This window comes from Rhodamnia argentea, chromosome 7 (assembly GCF_020921035.1).
Source record: "Rhodamnia argentea isolate NSW1041297 chromosome 7, ASM2092103v1, whole genome shotgun sequence".
Classification (NCBI taxonomy): Eukaryota; Viridiplantae; Streptophyta; class Magnoliopsida; order Myrtales; family Myrtaceae; genus Rhodamnia; species Rhodamnia argentea.
The window spans coordinates 27,811,685-27,832,763 of NC_063156.1; the positions used below are offsets into that span (position 1 = coordinate 27,811,685).

At 41.6% G+C, this 21,079-nt stretch overlaps 2 protein-coding genes and 1 pseudogene across 3 annotated transcripts; 1 reads left to right on the forward strand and 2 right to left on the reverse strand.

The window, feature by feature from the left end:
* Positions 1-6,851: 6,851 nt before the first annotated feature.
* Positions 6,852-10,637, reverse strand: LOC115749679 (CDT1-like protein a, chloroplastic). 2 transcript variants are annotated; one of them, XR_004016381.2, is made up of 7 exons: positions 10,206-10,637; positions 10,003-10,122; positions 9,288-9,522; positions 8,157-8,900; positions 7,460-7,661; positions 7,263-7,357; positions 6,852-7,127 (listed from the first exon to the last, which is right to left on the reverse strand). XR_004016381.2 is itself a non-coding variant. In XM_030686596.2 (7 exons), exons 1-7 carry the CDS (start codon positions 10,556-10,558, stop codon positions 7,070-7,072), a joined length of 1,803 nt encoding a protein of 600 aa, XP_030542456.2. In that variant the 5' UTR covers positions 10,559-10,636; the 3' UTR covers positions 6,852-7,069. The 2 variants fall into 2 exon arrangements, 1 of the variants encoding a protein (XP_030542456.2); XM_030686596.2 differs by having other exon boundaries at positions 7,263-7,353; positions 10,206-10,636.
* Positions 10,638-12,017: 1,380 nt separating this feature from the next.
* LOC115749767 (protein KINESIN LIGHT CHAIN-RELATED 1) lies at positions 12,018-16,474 on the forward strand. Its single transcript, XM_030686732.2, has 2 exons — positions 12,018-13,771; positions 15,927-16,474. Exons 1-2 carry the CDS (start codon positions 12,111-12,113, stop codon positions 16,126-16,128), a joined length of 1,863 nt encoding a protein of 620 aa, XP_030542592.1. The 5' UTR covers positions 12,018-12,110; the 3' UTR covers positions 16,129-16,474.
* A 506-nt stretch (positions 16,475-16,980) lies between these two features.
* Positions 16,981-18,543, reverse strand: LOC115749754 (annotated as a pseudogene).
* Between the last annotated feature and the right edge of the window lie 2,536 nt (positions 18,544-21,079).

The following is a 21,079-nucleotide window of genomic DNA, read 5'->3' on the forward strand; positions in this document are numbered from 1 at the left end:
TTTAGGGGAAAAAAGCTAAAGGAAAAAAATATAATAAGAACCCAAAAAATAAGTAAAGTATTATTTAAAAAATTCACATTAGTGCCGATCCCGCCAGCCGGACAAACGAACTAAATTGACACAAATACAAAAGGTATATGATTGATTGGCAAAAAAAAATTAAAACTGAATTGGCACAATTACAATAGATTTAAGACTTTTGTGATAATTTTCTCAATATTCAACTCGCTGCTTTTTGACCAAATAACAGTCAGTTCCAATCTCTATCCCCTAGCTTCACAGCAATGCTTATTGTTTATAATTGCCAATCTTATCTTGCACTAAAGCTTTATGCAGATCGTAAATTTTGGAAAATAACTCAATAATGTCATGAGCCAGATAGAATATAAACTAAAATTTGACTTGATGGCTCAAATGTTCAATTGCTTGTGTTTAATTTTGTGGTAATCCATAGTCTAATCTTGGGAAGAGCCGTCAAATAACAAAGAGCGTGATTATTGAAACGTCATAACCCATTAATATTGCTAATGCGTTTTACCTATGGAGCGATCGGAGTGAAATGGAAGTACAAGATAAAAGAGTAATGTTGGAGTGTAAGTGGACATTAACACAAGTAGATCATATTCAATCACCCAATAAGAGTTCGCAACGTCGTTTTGGTGAATCGATTATGTAAGTTAGTGTCGGTATCTCTAATTTTATTCGAGATAAAACCGACTTCCCGTCCCACTTTGGTTCTAATCATACTTAAACGACCGGGAAATCCTAATGAAAAAAGGGGGAAAAAGGAGAAGGTACTCTTAGATTGAATGACACCGAAGTGAAATGGGTTTTATCCATATCAAAAGCTAGTAATTGCGTTTAAAACGTAAGCTTATTATTCACTGGTAAGTTTGGAAACATCATTTCAGTACCATGAAGATATCCTTACCATCAATTCACACAAGATCTCGTCCCCTAATATCCATTTTATAATTTGTCTAGAGAACTTGAAAAGGAATAGGAAAAGAAAAGTATCAAACCCCAATTCTAATACCTAGTGAAAAAATGCTTGAAAGAGATAATAACATAAATGATCCCTAAACTTTTAATTTGTTCAATATGATTCTTGAATATTACCCAAATGAGCAATGTGGTCTCCAAACTTTTAATTTGTTTAATGCGATCCCCGAACTTTTGATACATGTTCGGTTAAGTCATAAATTGTATGAAAATATTCAATGATGCATTCTATTAATTCAAGTTCAGGGACAATATTGAACATTTTTATATATTCTAGGGACTAAATTGAACATGTACGTGAAGTCCACGGATCATATTAAATAATTTAAAAGTTCAGGAACGACATTGCCCATTAGACTAAAGTTCAAGGATCAAATTGAACAAATCAAAAGTCCATGGGCCACATTGTTTATTTGGCCAAAGTTCATGGACCATTTGCAATTTTCCTTCCCAAAATTACCCAATTATTTCCACTATTGTTCCCCAATTTCCTCTTTTATGGTAAAAGAGGTCATCGATCTAATAAGTACGCTTTTCTACCAGCATCATTTGATGGCCAACAACATCATGCCCAAGAATGGAAAATGCTCCTTATCTTCACATCATCTCTCTCTCTCTCTCTCCAAAATTCCCAAACCCTTGAACTTGCCCTCTCATTGCTCCTTTCAACAATGATTCCCACTGCCAAAAAGTTTTAGTGTGACACCTAAAATCCCTCCCATTTCCCCTTGTCCCCATCCACACTCTCCCACACATGCCAATCTTCTTCTTTTTATGGCCTCCAAGTGTTCAAAATCAATATGCAGTCTCCATTCCCTTCCCCCCCTCTTTTCTATGCTCATTTGAGTGGCATTTGAGGACCATGATTTGGACTTGAATGACTCGTCCATCCTTGGGTCCATTTCACTCCCTTTTATCTCTCATGATAGTGCAAGTTCTTGTGTTCCCATGGCACATTCATTAGCAAAATGCTTTCTCTTCTCTTTTTTCCTTTTTTGGCCCTTTTTATTTCCCTTCTCACGACGGCTCAACATATATATCGAAACCCCATGATGTGTGTTTCGGCCACGCCATATCTTATGATCATGCATACTGGCAATCGATTTTCATGCCACCCTTTCGATAAACATTCCTTTGTGCAACAATAATGACACATAAATTTGTGGAGCTAGCTAGCTCTCAGCTGTATTTGCTGGTCATAAAGAGCAAAACTACAAAATTAATTGAACTCTGAGGGTGTGGAATCATTGTAAATTACATGATTATCTATCAAAAGGAGAGGGAGAAAAGGAAAAAAGGAGATCGCTCAAAAGCAATGCTCCTTTTGTAGATAAATTTGTATGGACTGAAGTCATTTAAGAGAGAGTACATTCAGCTCCTTGTAGGTGACAATGATTAATAAAGGGCATAATCATATTTATCTTTTGCTAATCCTTAATAATATATATATCTTTTAGGGATGTGGTTAAAAGTTACACCAATGTTAGAACAAGGATGATTTGGGCGTAAAAAGCTCCTAATCTCAAAGATTTTGTGAGTCAACTATAGGCAGCAGCATGATTGCAACTGTTGCACTCCAAAAGGAATAAACTTGGACATTATTCTAAGAACGAGGGTTTCTACGCTTTAGTCAACGGCCTCACCTTTAATTTCTTGGATAATACGTTTCTCCATTTAATTATGGTAATTCTCATATGTTTTTGCAGTAATTATCCTATGGAAAATTACACCAGCCGTCCTAAACACTTGTTCGATACGCATCAAGTCCTAATCATTTCAATATGCGCAACCATGTCTTAAAACTTATTGAATTCGGTACAATCAAGTTCTTATGGCAATCGTCCAAAGCAAATTTGTTGATATGCTATGCCAAAATCTGACATAGCATCGTCTTTATTTTTTTTTAGCACATTGGCGTCACGCTAAAAAAAGTCAATTTTTTTTTTATAAAAGAAAAATAGAAGCAAAAAAGTATGAAAATTTTTTAAAAAAAAAATCATACAGAGAGAGAGCTGGGGTGGGGTGATGGCTTTCGAAGATTGGGGACAGTGGCACCGGCCCCTAGTCACCGCCACCGGGGGCGTCGGTGAGAGCATGCGAGCCCTTGCCGGCGGCGTGAGGTCACTCACTCTTTATTCAAAAATTGGTTGTTTAGTACTACTACAATTCTTTTGGTTTCTTGGCTTTTTTTAAAAAAAAAAAAAATTAGCTTTTTCCATGTGGTGCCACGTAAGCTGCCACATCTGCAAAAATAGATTAAAATACGCCACACAGAATTCCAGGGTATGGCGTTAGCGAATTTAAATTGATTTTAGCCTACTTTCGCATTTGCCCGAGTTCATCCGTCAAGAAGATTATCTGCGGCAGGGCTTTTGACTCTCAAAGCTTTGGAAGTTTGCTGGCTCCATAATTAACGGAGCCCTCGCAACCATTTCAGGAAGATAAACGTGCCTAGAGGGATTTCGAAGTAATTCAATCTCTTGTAATAAATCTTTTTACGTAAACGTTAGCGTAGACAACATTAATCGGAATGCGGATGTGAGGTTGACTAATTTTATGTGGACACCGATAGAGGAAATTGTCTAATCAGTTCTAAATCTATTACACATATGTCAATTCAACCCTAAACTTTCTAAATTTTTTTTTTCAATTTTGCGAAATTCCGTGTACTACTTCATGCCAATTTTTGTCAGAAATCGGTGATATAGTGGCATGCCGAATTCCCAACTAAATTCCTGGGAACGACTATATTGAAATATCGCGCAAAGATTTACGAATAAATTAGCAAAATTAAAAAATTTATGATTAAATTAGCGCTACAACTGGGTCGAGTCTGTCGACGGCCGATGGCAAATGGCATGCGGGTTTTTCACGTACGTGGAATCGGTGAAAATGAGATGAGTATAGCCGTGAAATTGTGCCCCAAAAAATGAGGTGAAAACAAAGCAGGATCATGAATGAGCACAAGAGGACAAAGGGCTTCGACACATTCAATTCCTAATTGAGTGAGCCCATGATGTGGTCTAATTCCTAAAGATGATGTAAGGATTATGTAAGGATGCCAATTTAGAAACAAAAGTAAGATGGTGGACACAACAGAGGTGTTGGATGTACGATTGGGACTCCAAGGACTACAATCTCTATGCAATCCACTGTTGTCAATTTCTTTTTTTTTTTTTCCCACTCTCAATCATGAATTACTTTTTACCGGTAAATGGGCGAAAAAAGGGGCGATCGGCGCTGGAGATCGGCGCCAACGACTCCCTCGGTAAATCGCCAAACGTGAAATGTTACCGTTTTTTTACTAATCTAAATATTTGTTATAGCAAGTCGTGGATTGGAGAAATGTCGTGCGCCAAAAACGCTCGCCCACCCATCCATTTCTCTAAAGAAGGAAATCCTTATTTCGCGGATTTTCTCTCATGTCAAATAAACAAAGCCGCCTCTATTTTCGTTGCTATAGACAGTTATAGTTTGAAAAATTGACTAAATATCCAAATTAACAATGATGAAATAGCCGTGCAAAAGAAAAAAATGACAATTTTCATGGGGTTCCACTTAAAATAAAAACAAGAGAAAATTGAGCTCAAAACGTGCTAGGTTGTCAACTTCAAAACCTTAATTATACTCGTGGTCCTACTAAATCTTATGAAGGGATGGGGAATCTGATGATGGAATACCAGCTAGAGATTTAGTATAGTTTAATTGGCGGCCCATATAAATTCATTATGCGATCAAAGTAAGCTCCTTTGCTTTTGGCCAAAAAATTAACCCAGCTCTTAATCTAACTACTTTTAGTTTTGGTAAATTCTAAACTCAATGCTAAAGGGTAACTCAGGTTAAACCCGGTTTAACCTCGACTTGGCCGTTCGACTGGGGCTAGCCAACATTTCGTTGGAAGTAAATCTGCAATTCTAAATTTCCCCGCGTTGAAACGCAATCAAGTCATTATATTTCGAAAGGTTGCAGTCATTATTCTAATAGCTTAAACTTTCGGAGTATTACGGCCAGTGCGTGTGCCGGTCTGGACCGATCGCTTACGTCTCCTTTCACTCATTCATGGGTTCCTTTCGAATCGGTCTTTCCGCATCTAACTCGAAGATGAATGCAGAGACAACTTTCCAGGTTCTATACCGGTTGGATTAACACATCCCATCCATTTTCTTTTCCTTAAAACAATGAATAGTTGTTCTGCTAGTCATCCTAAGAACCATGCATCAGGAAAGGTGTGTCTCTCATGGGAAAAAACAAAAGCAAAGATGATCAGATGGATGCTGGAGTCAATAGACAGTTCGATGTCCCATGATCTCAAATGATGCGGCTGCTGCACAAAAGGGCAGCAAAGACGCCTTTGAAATCCATTACCATATTTCTTGCCCCAGAAAGTGTTCCCTACCCACCCCGAACCGAATCGAGAAATACAAATTTGCTTTGCCTTTTTCTCAAGGGTCCATTTTGGCTTTTGCACGATCACACTGTTCTGCTCTGGTTGCTGTCGGGTTTGCATGCGTTTGTCCTTGGGAGCCAAAACCCCTTTCGGATCTACATAGGAAAGGAAAACCCTAGGGCGCTTCATGAACGGCATATACAAACCGGGGTGGCGCATCGGTTAGGCCTTGCTTCAGACCCGCCTTGTCGAACTGCTCGGATGCGCTCTAGCTACTACACCTGTGTCGCGTGTGCCGGACAATGTCTCGTGAAGGGAAGAAGCTTTAGACGCACATAACTGCTCGTTCTCTAGATTGGATGTGATTCGAAATCCGACCGAAATTGATGTTGGAATTCCCTGAAATTTTCCCTGGAACCATACCCTCCTAGCGTAAGGATAGCACGGTGTGATCTGGATGTAACATTGCGTTCGGATGTTGATTGGATCCTACCTACTACATTTTTATATAACTCACGCTTTGCACCTTGTGATTCTTATAACCGTTCCAACCTTTCTCGAATTATTTTGGATACCGAGAGTTTTGGGAAATCCAAGGGGCACAATGCAAGATTTTGAAACTGCAAGTACGCCAATTGCACGTTAAGGAAAAGTTTGAGGATGCGGTACTGTAATTTACCCTTTTTCCTAACGACCCCTTTTCTTTTTTCTTATTCCTTTGCATGCCCAAGAAACACAGCTAAAAACTTTCCCAAGCTTATGGCTGACCAGTGGTGCCCAGAGAGTTTTTAAGTGACTTCGCGTATGAATTTGGATCCGAAATACGTGTAACTTGTATCGATCAAACAGAGGTAAAACCGAGGGCAGAATGCCCTGCCTTTATCAGCAGATATGTTCATCCCACTCGTGCTAACAGCGGTTGGTTGCTATATCGGGTTGTCGATGATTGGATTGGCTTCCAACAGTCTTACTTACACGATCACGTATCAAGTCATTCCAAGCAAAGGTGGAGGTTGGAGTTGATTCCGAGCTAGACAGTTTAACATGCAAAAATATTGGATATCTGATGCATGAATTTTGATTGACCATTTGGTAGATTCAGTGAAGCATGGCCAACTCCTTTTGATCGGCTCTGGCTTAGTCAATCTTATCAAATTTTCTCTCGTGTTATTCATGTCATGATAACAGAAGCCTTCAGTTTGCGGTGTTGAATCTAAAATCTACAACAGAGCTGCAGAAAGATATTAGTGGCAGCACAGACATGACCAGGTTCGTTTTGTTGATAAAAATGCACGAAAATAAATACCGAGACAGAATTTAGTCGAAGGTTATGCCTTACAGCGCATCTATCAATAAAGAATTGCTCAAGCCAATTGATTCTTGGGCATCTCTACAATAGAACTGAGTAAAATGATTGAACCCTCACATTGCCCAGACAGAGAAGCAGAATATTCACCAGCTGGAAGAATGCAGGTTCAAATGATTAATCACTAATTTCAAGGTTATAAATTAGGTGCCGCCGCGACTCGTCCCTAGTAACAGCATCCACACCTAAACGCGCAGCAGCATACAAAAAAGGCAAAAGAAGATTGAACATTTACAATTGGCAGATGAAGAGTTTCTTCAGCATTCTCGGTGCTAATCTGATCCTAGCTTCCACAAAATCTAGCACAAATGCTGTCACTTCGTTTCGGCAAGCCGTTGCCGTACAGAATCAGGATCTGACATTTTGTTGACGCTGCAAATAAGAAGCTTCTCCGTCAAGTGCCGATATATGAAATGAAAGCTCAGTTGTACGATAAGGACCTCAAACTTTTGCACATGATCAGTTATTAACTAGGCTTGCTCTAAGTAACAATAAGACAAAGAAAACCTGAAAAGGCGGTCCCCGGTGGAACCTGCCTTCTCGGAGATCCACTCAGGGACCAGCTCTTTCATCAAATCAAGTTGCTCTTCTACTTCTCCTGTCAAAAAGGCACAAAATGAATCTTCAGAACACTAAACCTTGATGGCAACAATACCCAGTGATGTCCCCAAATAGAAAAAAGATAAAAGAAAAAAAAAACCTACTTCTGTCTATCATATCGAAGCGGCTTTTTATAATCTGATAAATAAGCTCCTCTCTTGTTATCACGAAGCGCTTGGTAGACTTGAAAAAGAAATGCATCATGTTGAATAGTTGAGGCAGGGCAGCGAGAATTTCCCGCCTTCTCTTTGCTCGTGAGATGGCTGGATCTTTATCCTCCTTTGCTTTCTTCTCTCTGTCTCTTATCTGCAAGAAGCAACAGAATAACCAATCTTTTGTAATTTGCATCGCACACAGATTTTAGTAGGATCCAACACAAATTTTAATCTCATCAGATCGGCAATTTACAAATTACTTGCATCAATATAAGTATGGCGCATTTGCCAGAATGACATGTTCCACTCTATTCGATTTTGCTTGAGTAACACTCAGGAAGTTCATTAAAAGTTTATTAAAGCTGTAGCCTTCAATCAAAGCACTGAAACAGAAAAATGGAAGCAATTAGATTGAAGTACTAGCTTTATTGGGAGATGCACATGAGAAGAAATAATGTTCTCTGCATTACTAATTGACTATTCTGACAAATCTCATTGACGTGCATATCAGGGGAAAGCAAAATAAATAACCTTAAACCGATAAGCCGAAGCTATTATTTGAATCCAAACCACATTATTAGTAGATATCCCTTTGAGAGAAAGAAAGGATGGGTTTCGGAATATAAAACATTACCCAGCGTCTCACCTTTTGGAGAAGATCCTGAGGAAGAATGTCATATATATCATCATCAGATGGCACTGAGTCCTTTTTCCTCGCTTCATCCTCTGCCGACATGTCCTTAACAGGAGTATCAAACTTCAGTGAACGGGTACGAGGTGGACGCCTAACTAACTTATGAGGTGAACTGGCACAATCATCTTCAGGGCTCATGAAACTCCTGTTAGGTGGCTGCAATTCAGGTGTTGCAGCCATTAGCCTCGCTGGAGTTGAAGCAAGTTTTGCAGGAGTCGATTCAAAACTTGAAATTTTCTGAGGAGAATCATCATTCTTCAATAGATCAATCACTTTACTTGGAGTGGCAATATTATTTGAAGGTGGACAAACAACTGGAGCTGCAGAGTCAGCTAAATGTTCGTCGCTGCTCGTCTGTGAAGCCAATTCATCTTCAGGTGGTTCAGAAGAATCTGCTTCTTCATCATTAGAAACTTCATCCTGCCGTGGCTCCGGAACTGAAAGAGAAGCAAGCCCAAGTGAAACTACAGACATCATCTGGCTAGTGTTTCCCGATGTACTTCTCTCGACGTTCTGGGAGAAGCGTCTCCGAAACGATCCAGACAGATGAGACGCTACCACTGGTTGCAATCCTACAGGATCTTCTGTTGATGCTTCTGCAGGCAAAGAGGCTTTGGACTGCAGTATCTCATTTGAAATTCTATCTTGTGTGTGATTGAAAGGTTCTGGAAGTGGTTCCTCAGGAACTTCATCTCCCTGATTCAAGAAAACGTTGTTAAGAACACGATTGGCAATCCCATGAAAATAATGTAACTAACCTGAAGTGGAAAGTGTTAAGAACCTCGAGCCACGAAAAATAGATGAGAGCTAATTCCGTAACTGTCATTGGTGTAAATTTTGAGAGTCCAATGTACCATATGGCTTAGAGACTGTTTCATATTCTAATAAAAACATTTGGTTGAATGCTTTTAGAACTAGCAACAGAGGGAATCTAATCATACTAAAGTGTGGATTAAACGCAGCTAATATGCGAACTAAAAGAATGCTTCACAGAACGGATCATCAGTCCATCAAATTACCACGCGGTGCTTAAACTTACAGCAAAGTGCAGGGAACACACATAATGACGCCTTTACAAAGTACCTCAGGATGGGCGTTAACAAATTCTGAGAGCCGGGCACGGAAGAGCTTTCGTAAATTGATCTTGCTATCATCCAAGCTCGTCTTCCCGTCCTTTTGAATCGCGTCAGCATTCAGACTTATGCAGAGATTCGGCTTCATGCAACTAGTTTGCTCATCAAACGTGAGCACCTTCTTTATCTCAATTGCCTCGGGTAAGATAAACTTCAACTGAGATAGGTGTCTATGAGTGAACCTCCTGAACCATCAGAAGAAAATCAGGAAAGACAAATCCATAGCTACCTATTCTCTTTAGCTAATGAAGAAAAGCATAATCGAGTATCGTGGGAGACAATAAAGACTAAGGTATCTGATTCGGTTTACTTCAGTTCTAGCTCGCCATAGATGAAAAACTAGTAGGGACCGACATTCTGACAATCCAACTCCTCACTTCCATGCTATAATCCCTTCCCTCTTCATAGTTCAAATTGTATCATGTAACCAACTGAAAGAAGAAATCAACAAGCTCGGTATTTCGTCAAAGTTTGCGATTCTTTCATGGCCCCTGATGAAATTATGCACATTTGCACGTTATATAGACAGTAAGGACTGCAAAATGATCACGATCGAATTCGATATAACAAGTACTACAATCCAGCTATTTCTTCATCAGCCCAAGAAAATTAATTCTGATCCCACAGAAATTAAACGTGGAGAGAGTTTATCCTCGACGATTCACCTGTCGGTCAAGCACTCGATTTTGGGGCGGATATTCGTGAACGTCGACACCGATCCCTTCAATTTCAACAGCCTCACCGAACTATCCAACCCATCGAAAAACTGCCCCAACACCTCGTACCTAAACAAATCAATAAACCTTTTTTTTTAACACAAACCCACAATCATTCACAACCAAAATTACATACAACAAAACCGACTTACTTTTCCGGCAACTTAGTCAACCCAGCAAGAGATCTCTTCGGCTTCCGAGCAGGAGCCTCGTCGGAGAAGATCTGCTTGCGTGCCGACCCGGCCTCGCGGCCCGCCGGCGGGTCCCGATTGGACGACTCGCGGAGGCTCTCGGCGGCCCGCCTCACGTCCTTGATCGAGAGCGCGACGCCGCGATTCCGAACCCGGTTCGGGAGGCACGACGGCTTCTCCGGGGTCTTGGAGCTCAAGAGGTCGCCGGCTTTAGCAACGCCATCGTCGCAAGCTCGGACTTTTCTCGAGGTCGAGCTGAAGGGCTTCTTGGATCTGAAGGCTATGGAAGAGGCTGAATCTGAAGACTGCTCCATTTTCTGATGATCAAGAGAGGAGATGGACAGACGATGGTGGCGGATCAGGCGAGTGTATATGGAGTGGACTGAGCATGGGGATGGAGATCCGCTAGGGCTTTTTGGCGGGAAGGATGACGTGGAGGCTGAGGTGGCGGGGCGCCACGTCGGATTTCCCGCGAAACTTGCCCCGTTGCGTCCCGCGCCTTTTTAGGAGGTCCGTTTGGGCACGGGGCTGGTCGTGTCCTTGAGGGGGTGTTTGGAGGACCGATTATGTGAGAACCAGATGGAGAGTGCGTGATCTCCCCGTCCTTCATATTTTCTTTCGAAAAGAGGAAAATAAAAAGGAAATAAAGGAATTTAAAATAATAAGAAAAACCTCTTCCTATAATAGATTATTTTGTAGGATTAAGGCATTTTGTACGATTTTTCAACTATTTGGCTTGGATTCATGTTCACTGTTACATAACTCAAAGTACATCTTAATTCTTACAAATATTATCAAAAAAACATACGCAATAAGCATATGTTTTCGAAAGATTTCTCGTGTTACACACGAGAGTCTAATAATCCATTATTCAATTTCGACACTTTCGATGGTACCAAAGACGCTAATGAGGTTAATAAGTGACGAGTCATGGTGGAAATAATATGAAAATGCAGAACTATTCGCCTCCGTCGCTTCGGAATGTCGACATCGTCTTTACCAAAAATTTTTTTTTTTCCATTTATGAGAGTAGTTCGTTATCAAATGTGCCTCCAACTCATTGGTAAATGAAGACAAAAAAACAGATCATGAAAGGCTGTGGAGTTGTCTTTTTTCTTATGAAGAAAATACCATATGGGTTTTTGGGTACTAGTCGATGAGGGCGCAATCTCCTACGCGGGGCGGCGTTTGCCATATCAAATCGAGTGACGTATGCATCATGCATATACTAGAGCAAAATTTGCATTATTGCCGATATATACCCCACTTGGACCTCTTCACCCAGCCCAAAATATCGATAATACAGAACAAGGAGCATTTTGAGCCCCTCTAACTTGAACCTCGGATGCCAATAAGCATGCAATCCTACTGGTAGAGGGATTGGGAGAACGGGGATGCTAGTATCATAGTCCCGTGCTCTGGAAAGAGACAGAGCAAAAGTCAAAGAGAGAAAAGTTAGAGAGATAGGACAGCTGAAAAAAAAAAATTGAACTATGTCTAAAATGAGGATAAGCCCATAATGGGCCTGGATCAGGTCCAATCACGGCCCTTTTTCAGTGGAATCCGGGCCGTGCCCGAGCTGACATGGCTCGGTAGGGATCTAGGACAACAAGTGGAGATGTTCACAGACGACGTCGTTTCAAAGGCATTGGTAATGCTTCCTTCGTTTTTCTCAGAGACTATCTGGAACTGGAATTGAAGGCAGCTTTTTCCTTTTTCCCCTTTTTAATCTGTTTTGTTGTTTTTTTTTTTCTGGTAAAAATTCTGTCTGTCCGCCGAGGGTTTTGCAAGGGTTTATGCAAAACTCTGTCACTGCCACCCGCACCCAGAACCCGGCCATCGCCAGCGACATCTTCTGAATTCGCCATGAGAAGAGCTTCCGCATACTTCCTCTCGCAGTACAGACGCCAAAACCCCAAACCCTTCTCACCAATCCCCTCCAGAAATTACGTTTCCAGTGTCCCCTCCGCTTCTCCTTCGTCTTCTTCAATCCTCAAGCCCTGTTCCAAGTCCCACGGATTGTTCTTCAAGCCCCACAAGTCCTTGGCACCCGCATCGCGAAACCTCGACACCCTCGTCGAGAAACCCGCTCAAATCCCCTCGAGGCAGAGGAAAATCCAAGAAAGATCGCGGCTTGAGGAGGCCTTCGAGTCCGCCACCACGCTCGACGAAATGGTTGGCGCGTTCAAGAAGATGGAGTCCTCCTTCGACGAGAAGGAGCTCGGCTTGGCCTCTCTCAAGATCGGCCTCAAGCTTGATCAGGAGGGCGAGGACCCCAATAGGATTCTTCATTTCGCGGATAGGGCTTTGAAGGGCTTGGATAAAGATGGTAAGCCTAGTTTGCTTGTTGCCATGACTTTGCAGCTGATGGGTTCTGCTAATTACACGTTGAAGAGGTTTAGTGATAGCTTGGGGTATTTGAATAGATCAAATAGGATGTTGGCTAATCTAGAGGAAGAGGGGTCTAGTGTTGAGGATATTAGACCCGTGCAGCACGCGGTGCTTCTTGAGTTGGCCAACGTGAAGACGGCAATGGGAAGAAGAGAGGAAGCTATTAGGGATCTTAGGAAGTGTCTGGAGATTAAAGAGACGACTTTTGAGGAGGATAGTGTGGAGTTGGGTAAAGCAAATCGTGATGTCGCGGAAGCTTATGTTGCTGTTCTCAACTTTAAGGAGGCTCTGCCATTTGGTTTGAAGGCTCTGGAGATACACAAAAATCATCTAGGTAATAATTCAGTGGAGGTTGCGCATGATAGGAGACTTCTTGGCGTGATATATAGCGGGTTGGAACAGCATGAGAAGGCGCTGGAGCACAATGAACTTTCGCAGAAGGTTTTGAAGAACTGGGGGCTCAATTCTGATTTGCTCCGAGCTGAGATTGATGCTGCAAATATGCAGATTGCACTGGGGAAGACTGATCAGGCTATTAATTCTCTGAGGGATGCCGTCCCAAAGACAGAAAAAGATAGTCAGACTAGGGCTTTGGTGTTTATATCGATGGGGAAGGCACTGTATGACCAACAGAAGCTTGCAGATGCGAAGAGGTGCTTGGAGATTGCTTGTGGGATTCTTGACAAGAAAGAGGCTTCATCTCCAATAGAAGTTGCAGAAGCATACTCCGAAATATCTATGCAGTATGAGACCATGAACGAGTTTGAAACGGCAATCTCATTACTAAAGAGAGCTCTCGTTTTGCTGGAGAAACTTCCGCAGGAGCAACATTCCGAGGGAAGTGTTTCTGCAAGGATAGGATGGTTGCTGTTGCTGACAGGGCAAGTACAACAGGCAATTCCTTACTTGGAGAGTGCAGCAGAAAGGTTGGAAGGAAGCTTTGGTTCAAAACATTTTGGAGTGGGTTATATTTATAACAATCTGGGAGCCGCATATTTGGAGCTAGATAGACCACAATCAGCCGCACAGATGTTTGCTGTTGCAAAGGATATTATGGATGTTGCGCTTGGTCCACATCATGCAGATTCAATTGAAGCCTGTCAGAACCTTTCAAAAGCATACAGTGCCATGGGAAGGTAAGAAAAAACTGTGTAGTTTGTCTGTTTCTTTCCTTAAATTGGTGTTTTGCTTGACTTGTCAGTTGGGGAAAGTTGCTGCAAAAGCAGTAAGTTAAGTGTAGACACTAACTTGTGGTATTCACGTGAGATTGAATATGTGGCTGCTTAACTGAAACAATTAATTAATGGAGAGCCTGTGTGATGGTGCATCATACACCAACCGTGACTTCTTTTTTCTGCATTCATTTTCGAAAGAAGCAACCTCCAACATGAGGATATCTGAAGACCGTCCAGAAGGAGTGAATCCCTCTCCCTTTCATTTTCCCCCTATTCCGTAGGTCCTTATTGCAGGATGGCTTTGTTATGAAATTTTATACAAATAAACTCACATGCTGCTCGTGCATATATGTAACACTGTAGTGTCAGGTTGTACTGTGTGGTCGTCATAGACTCACCTAGCTGCAACTTTTTGATCAATTCCAGAGATCATTCTGGACAGTAGATTGTAGAAGTTGTTTTAATCTCCTACCAGGATTTGTCAATTTCTTTTGCGTTCCTTGTTATGCTGGAGATCATTTTATGGTTAGAACTGCATCTCAGCTAGCCACTGTTTGAGGGTTGAAATAGCTTATCCCACACAGCTGGCTATATTCATTTCGCTCTTCTGCAGGTTTAAGAATGCTAGTTGTTGTCAACGTTTTGTCCCTTTTTCCCTCCTTACCTCTTGAGTTCATTTCTTTTATAGAAATTGTTTTTTTTTTTTTTGTGGCTAGCATTTTGTATAATATTCCTTTTTAATGTCATAAATCCCCTTTGACTTTCAGACCTGATACTGTGATACGTTATCTAGATTATGATACGGATGTTGTCTGGTCTCATATATAACTTGCCATTCTTTGCATACTCAAAAGCCTTATGGTAAATTGTAACGTAAAATTTGTCACTTTACTCAGAAACAATCATACTGGGTATGATGCTTTGTTTTGGGCCCTTTTAGAGTGACATGTGGGTGTCTACGGGTATTAAATTTCTGTGTACAATAAGAGATACTGTGGTAATTGTTACTTCGTGCACAAAACTAGTTCGTATTCCGAACCTTATCTTGTGTGCCTTATCAGTCGATGTGATACTGACAATTACTAATAATTTTTTTGTTGCGGGGCACTTTTTTGTTTCTTCTTATCTTTTTTTCTAGGGAACATGTTAAATAGTATGCCTTGGCCACTTGTTAATCCTTATTAAATGTGCTTTGAAAATTTAAAATTTACTAGTTGAAGTGACTTTATTAAGAAGTATATTTGTTTCATTTTCAAGATGTCTTGGGAATTGTAATTTCCACCTTTAGCTAACTTAACTAGTGCCCGAGGGGCACTTGGCACTTGTTAACCAGGCCCTTTTTGTTGTGCTCCGCTGCTCGATAATATTTGGGGATTGTAGTGACATGCGCATAGTCATCAACTTGATTCTCTCCAAGAATTTCCTGCCAACTAATTTAGTTTGAATTTAGCTGCTATTTAGGTTTCTAGTGTTTTTTTTTTATAGGGAAATCAACGAGAAGTGGATTTTTAGTCAATTGGAAAAAAATTTCACTCTTTTGAAATTTCTGCTCATATCTTGTAGCAAATTGCGTGGGTCGCAAGTAGCCCAAGCCCACAAGCCTTTCATGATTCTTTAGATCTGCAAATGGATGGAATATACTGATTTTTCTGCTTGTTACATCCCGAGCCAACCAAACTGAGAAATAGCAGAACCTTATGGTTTAACAACTCATATTTTTGGCACCTTTTCTAGTAAAAGATGTCTTACTTGTCAAACAAGAAATTTGGGTATCATGAGTCTATTAAATGGACTTGATCTTGTTTAGATGGTACTTATTCAATGATACTCTATCATTGCACCCATCTAATGCTAATTTTTTCAAGTTCAATACCTGATCAAGTAGTAAAAATATTGTACTTCTTGGTCCATGCTAATAATCTTACAAAAAAGCACACTCTTTTTTGGTTTACTGTGTTAACCAAGGTTATAAGAAATCATGTTACTGGCTCTATCCAATTTTGCTTGAACGAGCTATTAGGCAGCTTTACCTAATGTCATAGTCCTTGAGTATTTTATCTGTCAATATGCAAGATGCTCGGTTTAAAAAACATGCTTCCATTCCTCATTGATGCAGCTATGCAATCGCAATTGAGTTTCAGCAGCAAGTTGTTGATGCTTGGGAAAACCACGGAGTGAGTGCAGAAGACGAACTCATAGAGGCCCGGAATCATCTGGAACAATTGAAGAAAAAGGCCCGTGGTGCGCTGTCAGATGAGCTTAGCAAAAAGGCCTTATCCTTGCCCCAAGTTGATTCTTCCAGGTCTCAAACAAACTGATATTCTCAATGACTGGGGTCACCTGGTAATTGCTGCTTCATTCAGATTATCTTGATCATATAGTGCGTGGTTACAGGGCGTCTTGCTCATACACACAGCATTGTGTCTTCGATAGTTCCTTGACATAGTTTGTTTGTTGCACAGCTGCCCATGTAATTAGCCGAGGCATGCAGCAAGGCCTGTGGTCAAATCTTTTAATTCTTGCTGGGTCTCGAACTCATTAACTTCAAAGATGAAATAGGAGCAATTCTGTATGCTTAAAAGGCAGATCAGGTTTTTCTTGATTTGTTATTCTTTTCTGCCCAATGGCATCAGTTATTCATAAATGAGTATGAAAACTTGAGAATAGAAGTCACAGGCACAACGTTCTTCCTCCAATGTTGTATTGTATGGTCCTCTGCTGGTACATATAAGGCTATTTTGAAAGACCGGAAACTTTGTTGAACAGGTGCTACTCTCTCCAAGGTTGCCCTTGATTGCTTCTAATCAATTTGCTTGTTGTGCTCGCACACTAGTCATTTTAGCAGCTGCCCGATGGCTACTTGCTAAAGTATACTTGATAGGCACTGACTATGCATAGAAATGAAAGTCGGTGCTTGGAACGATATAATTTGCCTTATTTGGTCATTCTAACTAGCGCCCTCAGCGCATTACAGTCATGCATTCTTTAGAGGGTAAATTAAGAGGATTCATGAAACTTCCGATGCTTGTATTTTTCTGTGAAAGAGGTTAAGTTGTCGAATGGTCCCGCACTATAAGGATACTTTCTCGATGGCATCAATGCAACTGGTCGAAGACAATAAGAAGTTTGCAATCATTTTCAAGGATGATGATTCTTAACGCTGTCACTTTATGTTTTCCTCATTGCTTGCCTATTGACTGTTTGTTTTCTAGTCTGCCTTACCTTTCTTCTCAAGATTTGGCCCGAATGAAATTCAAAGCAAGCCATTGTTTCTCTTTCATAATGCATATGCAATATATTCATAGCTGTAATTGTCAGTTCCATCACTTCCGAAAACAAAAATAAAGGATAAATCCTTGTCCAGCCCCAAAAAAAGGCCATTCATCTTCATCAAACCGAAATTCACCCTCACATTCATTTGACCTGATCGACCTATGCAAAGCATTCACTTAGGGTTCTGTACGTCTAGGGTCGATGTGCACAAACGCTGTAGGAAAAGAGTCATCTGCGAAATATGCTACTGCATTCTTCCTTTGCATTTCCCTCACGACGGCCTTTATTCATGATAGTTGCCTGGATGGCCAAGAAAAGATTTCTGTCTTTCGCAGAGTCCAGTGAGAAAGATCTCCTGATGGGTTGGATGAACTGGTCTTGATCTCTTACACTGATGTCTTCGTCCGCCTTAATTGAACCCTGGTGGCACTTCTTCTTGAAGCTGCCAAGTTCCACTTCCAACTTCCTTTGATTGTGCTGAGATTGCACCGGCATCAATCCTCTCCTCTCTTGCCTTTCAGATGACACTACTTCATCACTCCTAAGTTCGATTACCACGTAATCTTCTTCGTCTCCCATGTCGGAGTACAACTGTGATCCCTGAGGAGAAGAGCTTGGTGCCATGGGGTCGCCGTTAGGACACTGAGCCGTGCCTGAAATGCTCATCCTGCAGAGCGGACACCTAGAATTGCTCTGAAGCCACATGTCGATACAATCGGAATGGAAAGCGTGGCTGCAAGTGGGGAGAACTCTGAGCAGATCCTGTTCCTGGAACTCGTTCAAACAAACTGTGCAGCCACAGAAGCTTCTCTGCGTTGCATCTACGCTTCGAAATGGAAAAGCCGGGATCTCTCGAATTATTGTACGATCAAGTCCTGCTTGATTCCACGTTGTCGGGGAGAGGGCGATGAACGAGTCTTCTTCATCATCTTGCTGTTGATGCCGCAGGAGAGAAAAGCGTCTTATGAGACGGAGTTGGCGCTGGCTCGGGCAGCATTTGATGAGGACGAAGCAGTAGCTGACTAGTAGAAAAGCCGTAACGGCGAGGCTCAGAGCTGCAATGGTTAGAATGTGCAGAGAAGAGGCAGAACTGGGGACTGGCGACTGGTTTTCCCGGGAAGTGATTGAAGGGACAGGTTGAGATTCAAGGTGGAGAGAGAGCTTGATCAATACATCTTCCATTTTTCCCATAAGAGCCTCAAAATGCGAAGAGAGGGCCAAACTTCGCTGCACGGTTACCGACCGATTGAGAGAGCGAGAGAGCGAGGGAGAGCGACGCAGATCCACTGATGCAACTTTGTTCTTGTTGACAATGCTCAGCCATAGAGGGTGGTCAGTGGTGGAACTTGGGGCCATTGGGAAATGAAGGATGATAATTGTGGATGTGCTTAAAGTTACATAATGGTGGACAAGGCATGCCAGGAGCTTCAAGTTTAAGCATTGCTGGAATGATTATGCGGTTAGCACATAGGGAGACCAGTTGTCCCTGGTCATTCATATAAATCGAAAATTTCTTCTTTATGTATGGTTTTCCTCATACCGGTTGTTTAGCTGGTTTCTATGGTTCTTTCCCTATTATTTTGATGAATGCAGAAGAACAACTATCGAGCAAGAATAGTGATTTTCTGAAAGAATTAGCTTCATCATATGTAATAGTCAGTAGCACCCACCACTGTAGATTCAGGGAAAGAGAGACTTACACTGCTAAAAGAACAGGGAAAATTGAAATGGAACAAGAAAAATTGAGGCTTGTGGAAGGTTCGCAATGTTCACAAGAAATCAAACATAGTTCATCGTCACTACCATGTCTTTAATCTTTTGACTTGAGTGGGCAATTCCCACAAATCCTGTCTTTAAATCTTCTGCTTTTCCTTCGAATTTTGAGTTACTTCACGTTGAGCATCTCAAATCTTCCTAGAAATGTACAGCCCTGGGCCTGGGACCCTATGCATGAGGTCTTGGTTTGGGAGGGTCAAGATCTTGGGTCCAGGCTAAGGGTCCCAAGGTCAAGCTCATCCGGTCGGGGCGGGGGTGTCGAGCGTGGGGTTCCCAAGGTCATAGGTGTCGGGGGGTCTCGGGTCTCGGCCTCGAGGGACGAGTGTTTGGTGCGTCGGGTCGGGACATCGAGGATCCGGTAGGGACACTGGGCTGCTGAGGCCCAAGGAGTCCGAGGTCGTGCTCCGAAATCAGTCCCTACCTCTTCCGGAGTTTTTTCTATTTTGAGGAACCAACCCAACATCGGAAGGCCACGTCACGGTCAAGGGCGGTTGCTGTCACAGTTGCGAAGACTAATCCCAACGTCCCCATTCAAAATTGAGTAAAACGACATGGGTGGGGGTTGGACCGTCGATCTCCCCCAAAAAACGACAACCTCAGCAGCCACGAACTGCTGCCCTTTTCCAGCAGCTTCCAAGAAAGAAGGGGGGGGGAAAGGGGGAAGGTGGCGAATCATTTGAATTTTTATTTATGGATAATTGGAGTCAGGTAGTGGCAGTTTGCCTTCAAAAGTATAATGAGCCAAATCTAGAGATTTTCTTCGCAGCTTCCTAAGCCGTGGAAAGTCCGACCTGCTTACTGAAGTTTGGCTCTTCTCTCGTGAAATTCCATTGTATTAGTTTGACAAGTAAGAGGGCCTCTTTTGGTGGATTGCCTCACATGGTTTGAAGGGGGGATTTCAGCTTTATTTGGTCAAGGGGGTTTTCTTTTGTTATTGCTTTTAATTGTAGCTAGTAGAGGCTGACTAGGGCCAAGTTCTAGGAGATTCTTGGTAGCTTCGTTCCGTGCTAGCGAGGGCGCCACTCGGGATGTGAGTCGGCGCGCCACCCGCACGATCCTTCAATGCTGTGAGGAATGGGGGACTCGGATTTTCGAGCTATTTTGATGCATCGGATCAAAGTGTTGTGCACATATTGAAATGACGTGATTAGAGATTTCTTAGAAAGTTTGAATTGTCGAAAAGTCAGAGAGATCGTCTAAGCACAATCTGAAAGACTTATTTCGAAGACCCCCATTATCTCGAAATTCGAAATGCTCTTTTGATCCGCGTCAACCTCTCAAACCGTACATTGTTCTGCTGTATTTCGGATAACTTCTTTGTTTGTCCAATTTCCATTTCGTCAATTAGACCCGGTAGGTAGTAGGTAAGAATCTTTTGTCTTCGTTCATGTTGCGGATTGGTAAATTCCTGCTTCGGTGGTGCAATGAAATGAAGCCATGCTATTGTCTCCCCACTATCTTTTGGAGCATACATCAGAAATAAGTCCGTCTATCAAGGGATGGGACGTGAGTCGTCGTGAGCTTGTTAGACCTCAGATTTCACACCGAGAGAGAGAGAGAACATTTGTGAAACGTAATGCCTCAAAAGTCATAATTTGAATTCTTCTCCTGATTTGGTGAGACTTGGAGCTAATCTTTAAGGATAAATCGTATGATTAGATGACAATAATTGATTCATTTAACATTAACTTTACATTGAATTTGTGTAGGAGCTTCGCCGAACCAGGTTGAATTATACATGATGATCCTATTCCTCTTGTCATGATACGGCTCTATTGGAACTTCGGATTGGAAACAAGATTAAGACATAATATATCATTAAAAGAGACCGAATGGTCAAATTCCGGATCCGATTGATTGTTCTTCGTACTCTAGCACTCAAGAGCACTCAAGACCCTTGACGTTGCCCGAGGAAGACTAATCAATTTGGAAAACCCTAGCTTTTATCTTTCCACTCTTCCAAGGGTTTTAAAACTAGCGGCTCCTCATTGCTGCGCTTTTTATGGCTCGAGCTAGGCAAAAGTTGGCTCGTAGTTTTTAACGGAAAAATTACCAAAAACATTCTAAAATAATTTTGGTTTATGATTTTTTTTTAATGATTTTTTTTTTTATACATAATGTGCCGAACACGATGAGGTCTTTTTCGTCGAAGGAGTACCATTAAGCCCTAGCATCGAAAGTTGCTTGATCGGCAGTTGAAAAATTGCTTAAAGTTGTATC